Source organism: Pholis gunnellus, assembly GCF_910591455.1.
Source record: "Pholis gunnellus genome assembly, chromosome: 22".
NCBI classification, from domain to species: Eukaryota; Metazoa; Chordata; class Actinopteri; order Perciformes; family Pholidae; genus Pholis; species Pholis gunnellus.
The window spans coordinates 15240983-15250998 of record NC_136549.1 but is presented as its reverse complement, the minus strand read 5'-3'; the positions used below and the strand labels follow the sequence as shown (position 1 = coordinate 15250998).

Here is a 10016-nt window from a genome sequence, read left to right as displayed (position 1 = left end):
AAGGAACATTCCAGTTTGTTCGCGGCGCTTCTGACTTGGAGAGGGTCCTCAACCTGCTCCTGGGGGGGGGTCCCAACATGAGGGTCCACGAGGAACCTCCAGGGGACCCTTTGTGAAGACTTCAGGGACAACAAGATGAAAGGTGTCTAATGAGAAGGTTTTACTAAATCCAACAGACTAAACCTCTGTTTAAGTATCTGGTGGAGCAGAAAGAAGTACTTAAGTAAAAGTAACAATACTACAGTATAAAATACTCAATTACAAGTAAAAGTATTTGCAACAGCATGCATAAATTATGTAAGGTGTACTTTGAACTGCTTAATATACTTTTGGTTGTTTAATCTGTAACAATTACATTTTATAATCTATTTTTAGGTACTTTATTATGTGAGTGCATGTATCTCAGTTTTTACGTTTTTACGTATTATTTGATAGATTTAGTTTCTTTATTCATACAAAATACTAATCAATTATGACATGATATTATAGCTCAAGCTACCCAGCAGTAATTAACCAGCTCTCATTTACCAGCTGTAACATTATTAATTCATTCATTATTATAATCCAGTAATTTAATACGATGCGATTCTGAAATGGACCATTCTACGTAATGAGTATTTTTACTTTCGGAACTTAATGTACATTTTGATGCCAGTACTTTTTTAGTGGTGTACATTTTATTAATATGTTTTATATGTAAAGTCTTAATGTTAAAAACAACTATGTACTATTAGCCTAAATGTAGTGACGTAAAAAGTACAATATTTGCCTCTGAAATGTAAAGTAGAAGTATAAAGTAGCATCAAATATGAATACCCTTAAAATTGTACCTAGTAATTTTAAATCACTGTAAGAGTACTGGCATCAAAATATAAATAAAGTACCCAAACCAAAAGTACTCATTACACTAAATGGTCCTATCTAGAATATATTAAATGTACATACATACAAGATATGGTACTTAATTCACATGATAAAGTACCTAGAAATTGTACTTAAGTGCAATACTTACTGTTATGTTCTGATATCTGGGACAAACTTCCTGTCACACAAAGTTAGAAGAAGCATTCAGATTGTTTACAACAATGCAAACGTCCTCTAAAGATAAAGTTCTTCATTCAGAGTCTTACTTAAGTAAAAGTGCAGAAATATTAGCAGCAGCATGTATTAAAAGTTTCAAAGTAAAAGTCCTGTTTTTGAAGAAAAATGGCCCCTATGAGTTAAATATTATGACACGTTACTTTGTTATTAGTGATGCATCAATGCTGAGAGAATCTTAACACTTAACACTTTAGTTTAATCATTTTATAAACTGGTTATTCTGGTCTGTATGTACGTCAGTGTAATAAATAAATGTAGCGGACACAAAATAAACTATATTTATCTACACAAATATTCAAGTACTCTCCACCTCTATCATATTAATACTATAGGTGTCCATGACATGTACAGTCCACGTGGACTCTGATGAAGAGCTGATGTGGGCCGTTAATGAGTGCGCACATTTCTGACTAATTGGCTTTGGATGGAGGGAGCACACACACACACACACACACACACACACACACACACACACACACACACACACGCACACACACACACACACAAAGTAATGCTGCTGATGTACTTCAGATTACACCGATTGGTTGCTCGGCTGCAGCCTTTGTTGACAACATTGTTAGTGTCCACACAAAACCAGTGAAATATGCACCAATAAATTGCAAGCTTTTTGATTCCGGTTCCGCGTTCCACATGGCCGTCTGCTACCAACAATGGCTGCTTGATACCCCGTACATAGAAGAGAGGGGGGGATAAAGACATTCACATATGAAAAATAGAAGCTTTAGACTACCACAACACCAGCCTGCATGATCAACAGCAGACGGCACTGTGCAGGCTGCAGTGTGCCCCCCTGTGCTCTGTAACGGTACAGAAAGAAAACATGGATGTTGGAAAAGTGTCGTCTCCACTCTGGGCCCGTTCGGGTCGAGCTCCGCTGAACACAGCATGGCTCTGGCTTCTCTGTCTGCTGTGTAATCGGACCGTGACCTGCTTTCTGTGCGTCTGACCCGTGTCCAACAAGCAGTGAGCCAAATGAAAGTATCTCACCTGTTCGCTCTGTGAAGAAGAAAACTAGGATCTTATTAAACTCCTTTTAAACTTCCTGTTTCCAGTCTTTATGCTAAGCTAAGCTAACAGCCTTCTGGCTGTAGCGTCACATAGACATCTTATAACTCTTGGCAAAGAAGGGGGATAAACCAGGTCTTTACTAAATCGTCTGTTAAAAACACTGGATTTGTGAGTCTCATGCAGTTCATCCACTCCAATCGGTTAACTTTAGTCTCTCAGCTCCTCTGCAGACTTCAAAGAGCTGGTTGGCATCAGACTGGAATGATCCGACTGGCCTCTCCAACAAAGCCGTCTTCCTTCTCATTGTGGTCGCACGCCGTCTGTGATGACTTTGTGTTTCTCTGCGGACGTTTTTATGTCTCTTGTGTGCTCACGTTTCATCGCCTTGTGGTGGTTTTGTGTCTCTTTTGGTCTTTTGCATCTCTATGTGGACACTTTTTTGTGTTTTGTGTCTTTGAGGTCTCTTTCCATCTCTTTGAGGTTGTTTTGTGTCTCTTTGTGGTTGTCGCATTTTGTCTGTTTGTGGTTGTTTTTCATTTCTTTTAGGTTATTTCGCGAGTCTGTGGTCATTTTGCATCTCGTTGTGGTAATTTTAATTCTTCTTATATTTATAATTGTGTGTTTATTTGTGGTTGTTTTGGGCCCAGTGCTACTCTTGGCCCCCACTGTAGCCGTGCCCCTGCTCTCAACATTCACACACACACACACACACACACACACACACACACACACACACACACACACACACACACACACACACACACACACACACACACACACACACACGTTGTTATCATGCCATACCTGACACGGTGACTGACTGACGGATTGGTTAATTACACGGAGACCGACTCAAAGAAAAATAGGCTAAATGATGTAAGGACATGAGTATTTCAAACATGCAAAGAAATCTCTAGAGCAATTTCAGAGGAATTTTCTGACAGAACCCAGCCCTTCACTGTAGGAAGTCAGATGTTAGTTTTATTCACAGTATCAGGTTTGAACTTGTTGGAGGCTTTAGTAACAGTTGAATGCTTCAACACAGAAAAAAGAGTGAAATCTTCAGACTGTTTGTGCCTGGAGAGAAATAGCTTCCCAGACAGAGAGACAGCACGACCCAGTAATGACACTCATTTCTCCTAAACAGGTCAGAGTTTATGATTATTGAAAAATCCTTTGGCGAGGCGTGAACTATTCAATAGAGCAGGTGCTGCACATACAGTACAGTTCAACTCAGGTCAGATAGAGAGATTAACAACGATGCAGGATATAGTTCAGACAAAAGTAATATGACTTTATTTGCTTTGGACTTAACCTCAACCTCAGACTTAATATATTTTAAAAGAATGTCATTTTTAACAGCATTTGATGCCAACCATGATGCAAGAGGGAATAACACACCTCATTAAGTATAAATATACTGTATAATCACTTTAAACTAACTTTTGAGGATTAAAGATTCAGTTGTTACAGCTAGAAATTAAACTTTTTATTTATTTGATTATATTTTAATAAATTTGATGTTTGAACTGTTGGTGGAACAAAACAAAGATGGTGAAGGTGTCGCTTTGGGCTCTGGGTAATTGTGACAACAATTCTCACTCTATTCAAAACTTTCACAAACCAAAGAATCAATCGATTAATTAAGAAAAAAAATTAATCCATAGTGAAAATAAAAAAAATATATTATATTTTTCTGATCACTTACCATTTAAGAATTTAGAAGCTGGACTTTTACTTTAAATTGAGTATTTTTAATCAAAACAGAGGTTTTCCCGGTGATTCACGTTGCCGTGTATACCCCTCACCACCGGGGGGCAGTATGTAGAACCCGGAAGACTACTCGGAGGTTAAAGGGTTTACTTCCGGTTTGGCGGTAAAGCGTGTGTCCTGCTTACCGAAGTACGAACGTTTCTGTGACGAAAAGATATCAAGTTTATTCCTTCTCAGAAAGCATTTAGTACAACAGATATGGTGAGTTCATATTAATAATGTTTACCACCAACGCATTTGATGTTTTATGGATATTTCGTTGCCGTGTAAAGATAGTAGCCTGTTAGCCAGTTAGCATTAGCTGGGTTAGCTTCTCAATCATGCTTTGGGATGAATGAATCCCTCACTTTTACGCACACAGGCAGTGTAGTAACGCAATGTATAAGTACTTAACCAGTAGTTAGGTAGATTGAATCGTCTGCTCGATTGCACAGGTCCGTTTACATGTGGACTTATGCGGCCTTTTGTTTGAGTTTGACCCGATGTCTGTGGAGACAAAGTCGCACCAAACTCCACTCCAGAAACTCCTAATTTAACGATATCATCCACATGCTTAATGGCAAACTTTACGTTTTATGCTTAACAGAACATTCTCCACGTAAACTACTGGTTTTTATTGATGTACTATTTACCCGTAAAGACCCGTTATTTGCTGTAAACTGTAAACACTATGAACAAAACAGTGCAAACATTGCTTTCCAACAGCTTCAGAGAGTTGTTTTATGTTCAAACGTATTTTAAAGTACTATCTTATACAATATTTTGTGCCGAATTTACTATTATATCACCACATATCAGAAAAAGGCACCAAATGCCTGTTTTCATTTGGAGGGTTGGTCATATGTAAAGACACAATTTGACAAGATTATTTCCAACAATAGTTAACACCCTGGATAATGTTGGCGAATCATCACAATAATTGTGTAGTTGTCCTACATGGCTGAAGGGTGATTTATTAAACCTTGTATAATAACCCTCCTCGTCTCTTCTTCTTCTCCGTAGAGTTTACCTCTGAACCCAAAGCCTTTCCTCAACGGCCTGACAGGAAAACCAGTGATGGTGAAGCTGAAGTGGGGGATGGAGTACAAGGGTTACCTGGTGTCCGTGGACGGGTACATGAATATGCAGGTGAGAATAATCAATCTGTATTGTGCCTTGTTCTGATATAAATGTAGTTAATCATAACCGATATGTAGATCTGTTAGTGACTTCTATAATATATGGACATGACCTCATGATTTATGTTTTATTTATTCACGATAATTTAAAATTTCCCAAACGAGCGTCTTCCTTCATATTTTAGCCGACGTCTTGATTGCCGTCTGATATTCCCTTAAAGATGGCGTCGTGACCTTTATTGTATTTACACATTTCCCTGACAGCTGGCAAACACAGAAGAGTATGTGGACGGAGCGTTGGCGGGTCATCTTGGTGAAGTGCTGGTCAGGTATGTTGTAAACCTAAAACATCTTTTCATCTTTATTCCACAACTAGTTCAGTTAAAGCTTCTTGTTAGTTACTTAATTCTACTTTTACTGATATTCAACAGTTATTTTAAGTAAGCTAGGGATGTTTTTAAAGGCGAAATAAGCAAACAGTAAGCTAAACAATACAGAAAAAGTTAGTTTTTTGCTCAATCCTTAAGATTTCTAACTGCCTCAACTAACGCGTGTTAATATTTAACTTGTCAAAGCAAAATGAGCACGACACCATCAATCCATTATGCTTCTGTCTGTGCTAACAGGTGTGTTTCATTCCCACAGGTGCAATAATGTTTTGTACATCAGAGGCGTAGAAGAAGAGGAGGAAGACGGAGAAATGAGGGAGTGATGATGAAGAGGACTCGGCCCTGCTGTGTGATTGAGTAGTTGAGTTGATGTGTGTTTGTGTTTTCACCATGTGAAACAAATGAACGTTTGGGCTTTAGGTTATTTTTCAAGCAGTTTTTTTTTTTACTTTACTGTATGTGACTTTGTTATACACACTCAATAAAATGATTATTGTACCCTTTCCTAAACCTGATTGTTGTGGTTTTTGCATGTGATATAACAGGAGTAGTATGTGTAATTATTACAGGTTGTCTGTGGCAGAAGCACCGCCTCTCTTTCTCTCTCCCCCTCTCTCGCTCCCTCTCTCTCTGCACTTTAAACTCTTCTCCTGGGCAAATATTTGCCTGATCCCAAACCGCTTTAAAGCCAGTGACTCTGAAGTTAGTGGTCTCTGCTTTGGATGAATCAAAATGTCCAGAAGTTACAGACTACTGGTGAAGAACGCCCAACAGGTGGTTCTGATCTGCAACAACGGAGAGAAGTTCATCACCAAACATGGGATGCAAAATCTGTGTGTGATTGAAAACGGCAGCGTAGTGATAGGGAGGTAAGTTTTCTCACTAACATGCATTTGAAGTTACTTCACACCGTGTGACGAGCATGAGGGGACTCAGTTAAATGTATGAGATGGTGCAGAATGAGACAAAAACAGCTTTAGTTTATCTGTAGCTGCTCTTAACGTCACACTGAATCTCAGCACAGCTATTGTTGATCTGCAGGGTTTGTTTTTTTTAAACTTAAAGGGAATTAAAAAATGTAACATGATGCACATTGGTGCCACCTACTAGCTGTAGTTGCTCATTTCATATGAGAAAAACAAATGCTGGATTGCTGAAAACTTGAGAACTTTTCCATAACTATTTACAACGTATAGTTTGGCCGCAGGGTGTTTCTAAAAATGTGTATCCTCTGTATGGCGCCCATATTAAATCATCTCAGGCTTATCTTTAGTTGAAGCTGTACTTTAGTCAACCTCAGCTGTATGTTCAGATCCAAGCTGTGCTTCTAAAGTGACATTAAAGCAACTGACTTCTTCATCCAGTGATGGGCTGATTAAAGCTGTGGGACCGGCAGAAATCATCAGCGCACAGTATTCAGATTCGTCCTTTGATAAAGTGATCGATGCTACAGGAATGTGTGTCCTGCCTGGTGAGTATCGGCTCAGCAGACGTTTATATGCAAGTTGTGTGTTTCTTGGACTGTCTGTAAAATATATCAGAGATTCGCTTTTAAAGAAGCTTCTTGTTTCAGGGTTGGTTGACGCCCACACCCATCCAGTCTGGGCAGGTGACCGGGTGCATGAATTTGCAATGAAGGTAATTCATGTTTTAGTGTATTTTGACTTTTTTTAATCTACTTCCACAATTAAGATTGATGAAGTGCATGTTGCTCCTGCAGCTGGCTGGTGCCTCCTACATGGACGTGCACCGGGCCGGTGGAGGGATCCACTTCACCGTGGAGCACACTCGAGCTGCCGGGGCCTCGGAGCTGCTGGCCTCCCTCAGCGGCAGGCTGGTCCGGATGCAGCGGGCTGGTACGACCCTGGTGGAGTGTAAGAGCGGATACGGCCTGGAGCTGCACACCGAGCTCAAGATGCTGGAGGTGATCGAGGAGGCCGGACGCACGCTGCCCATCAACATCTCCTCAACCTACTGCGGAGCCCACGCAGTGCCCAAGTATGGACCCTCCTCAACTTTTTTTAATCACATCCTGATATTAATCTCTCTAACTAATCTCCTTTATTCAGAGGGAAAACTGTTGCAGAAGCCACGGAGGACATCCTGCAGGTTCAGCTGCCGAAGCTGAAAGAACAGATGTCTGCCGGGACTCTGAGAGTCGACAACATCGACGTGTTCTGTGAGCGAGGAGTGTTTGACCTCAGCTCTACTCGCTCCATCCTGCAGGCCGGCAAAGACATAGGCCTCAACATCAACTTCCACGGAGATGAGCTTCATCCCATGAACTCTGCTCAGGTATCACTTACTCCTGAAGCTGTGTTTACCTGTGAGCCTGTTAGTGTAAAGCAATACCGTTCAACAACACCAGCAGCTACAGCTTGTATAAGGATGAACCTTTAAGTTAAATCAACACCTCTGAAACATTTTAGCATTAGATACATCTGTGTGTGTGTGTGTGTGTGCGTCTCAGTTGGGTGCAGAGCTCGGAGCCTCAGCCATCAGTCACCTGGAGGAGGTCACCGATGAGGGGATCGCTGCCATGGCTGCAGCAAGAACCGCCGCCGTCCTTCTGCCAACCACGGCGTACATCCTACGGTATCATAACACGAGTACTTTTGCACAAATTCATTGCTATCCGACAGTTTATACAGGAAGAGCTGAAACTTTTAAACTATTTATCAATAAGTCGATTGACAGAAAATTAACTGTTAACTATTATTACTTTTGCCTCAGTCAAAGGATCTGAATGCTTCCTCCATCACTGTGTCTCACACACAGATACTGTCACACCTCACATAAATATGAGTTGTAATGTGTGTGTGTGTGTGTGTGTGTTCAGGCTGCCTCAGCCTCGGGCCAGAGACATGTTGGAAGCTGGAGTTATTGTCGCCCTCGGCAGTGACTTCAACCCCAACGCCTACTGCTGCTCCATGGTGAGTACCACAGGAGTGTTGCATGATGGCTCCAGCTCATGCCGACTCTCTAAACTCGGTGTTTCTGCCCTTCCTCAGCCGATCGTCATGCACCTGGCCTGTGTGAACATGAAGATGTCGATGCCTGAGGCGCTGGCTGCGGCCACCATCAACGCCGCCTACGCCCTGCGGCGCTCCGACACACACGGCTCCCTGGAGGTCAACAAACACGGAGACCTGCTGGTCCTCAACACCACACGGTGAAGCTTTTGTCCCATCATGTGTTTCAGCGTCTTATTTTTATGATGATGCATGATAGATACTTTTTAAATTTAAATCAGCGACTGAAAGAAAGGTATGGATCAAGTTATGAAGTATGGAAGCCCATTCCCCCCAGAAAAATAAATAAATAAATACACCCAAAAAAAAAATGTTTAATAAAATATCCACCCAAAAAAAAAAATGATATATATATCCACCCAGAAAAAAAAAAAGATTGTCTTTTTTTTTTTGGAAATGGGCTGCCAGCAAAATAAAATAAAAAATCGACCCGAAAAAAATAAAATCCACCCAAAAAAAATTATATATATCCACCCAGAAAAAAAAATAAAAGATTGTGTTTTTTGTTTTTTTTTTGCATGTCGTATTTGTTCCGGAAAAAAGTAAAAAAAAAAAAAAAAAGATTATGATTTTTTTCTTTTTTTTCTCTTTTTTTTTCTTCTTTTTGCCAGAAAAAATACGACATGCAATTCTACACAAGGTAACTATTACTGGTGACTTTTGTAAATGTTAGATGTTATATATCATTATACATATTAATATGTAGAATTGCATGTCGTTTTCATGGAAAGACTGGCGAGGGGATGAAGGGACCTGTGAGGAAATGGTCACTGAAGCGCATGCGCACTTCTAATCTCTTTTGCTAGCAAAAAAAAAAATCATCATTTTTTTTTTTTTTTTTTTACTTTTTTTCGGCTACAAAAAAAACATCTTTTTTTGGATATATATATTATTTATTTTTTTGGGTGGATATTTTATTTTTAAATTTTTTTTGGGTGGATTTTTTATTTTATTTTGCTGCGGGAATGGGCTTCCATAATGATGACTATGTAAGGTGGATTTTATAAATACAGTAGCAAGCTTCTGAATGAACCTCCATGTCTCCGGCAAGGAAACTATAAATACATTTCAGAATTAGAAATACTTTATTGATCTGTGGAGGGGAATTTGGGTTACGTTACAGTTGCTCCCATTTGGGAATATATATATATTACACCTAATATACCATGTTAAGTCAGCTGATTTGACCTGAGCACCAGGTCTGACTAAATTCAAAATTTAACTGTAAGTAGTAGTATTGTTACAGATGAGTATGACACCTTGAGTATTAAACATCTGATCACTGCATTCTTTGTGTTTTTATTAAATATTTGTGAGTAATAGATCCTCTCCGGTTTGTTTTCTTGCAGATGGGAGCATCTGATCTACCAGCTGGGAGGACACCAGGAGCTGATTCGCTACGTCGTCATCAAAGGAAACGTCGTGGTTGATAATAACACAACTATGGGCCTCTAACCAGAGGAGAGTTAGTGAAGGTGTTATCAATCATTCTGATAGACAGCTTCAAGATTTTACGGTAGTACTTTAATATTTGTGGACACCGTTAGACTAGCAGTCCACTTCCTAGAGTCTCC

At 39.9% G+C, this 10016-nt stretch overlaps 2 protein-coding genes across 2 annotated transcripts; both read left to right on the top strand.

Moving 5' to 3' along the window:
• The first annotated feature begins 3985 nt into the window (after positions 1–3985).
• snrpf (small nuclear ribonucleoprotein polypeptide F) lies at positions 3986–5913 on the top strand. The gene is made up of 4 exons (XM_079183785.1): positions 3986–4104; positions 4906–5031; positions 5286–5350; positions 5667–5913. The coding sequence occupies exons 1-4, from the start codon at positions 4102–4104 to the stop codon at positions 5731–5733; spliced, it is 261 nt and encodes an 86-aa protein (XP_079039911.1). The 5' UTR covers positions 3986–4101; the 3' UTR covers positions 5734–5913.
• A 229-nt stretch (positions 5914–6142) lies between these two features.
• amdhd1 (amidohydrolase domain containing 1) lies at positions 6143–9963 on the top strand (the record flags this gene model as incomplete). The annotated part of the gene is made up of 9 exons (XM_079184262.1): positions 6143–6279; positions 6775–6881; positions 6984–7048; positions 7131–7408; positions 7480–7705; positions 7881–8005; positions 8250–8343; positions 8422–8582; positions 9792–9963. The coding sequence occupies 9 exons, from the start codon at positions 6143–6145 to the stop codon at positions 9895–9897; spliced, it is 1299 nt and encodes a 432-aa protein (XP_079040388.1). The 3' UTR covers positions 9898–9963.
• Positions 9964–10016: the final 53 nt, after the last annotated feature.

Coding starts and splice junctions, on each gene's coding strand:
- snrpf (XM_079183785.1), top strand. Junction 5,032..5,285: donor ACGGGTACATGAATATGCAG/GTGAGAATAATC, acceptor TTTCCCTGACAG/CTGGCAAACACAGAAGAGTA. Junction 5,351..5,666: donor CTTGGTGAAGTGCTGGTCAG/GTATGTTGTAAA, acceptor TCATTCCCACAG/GTGCAATAATGTTTTGTACA.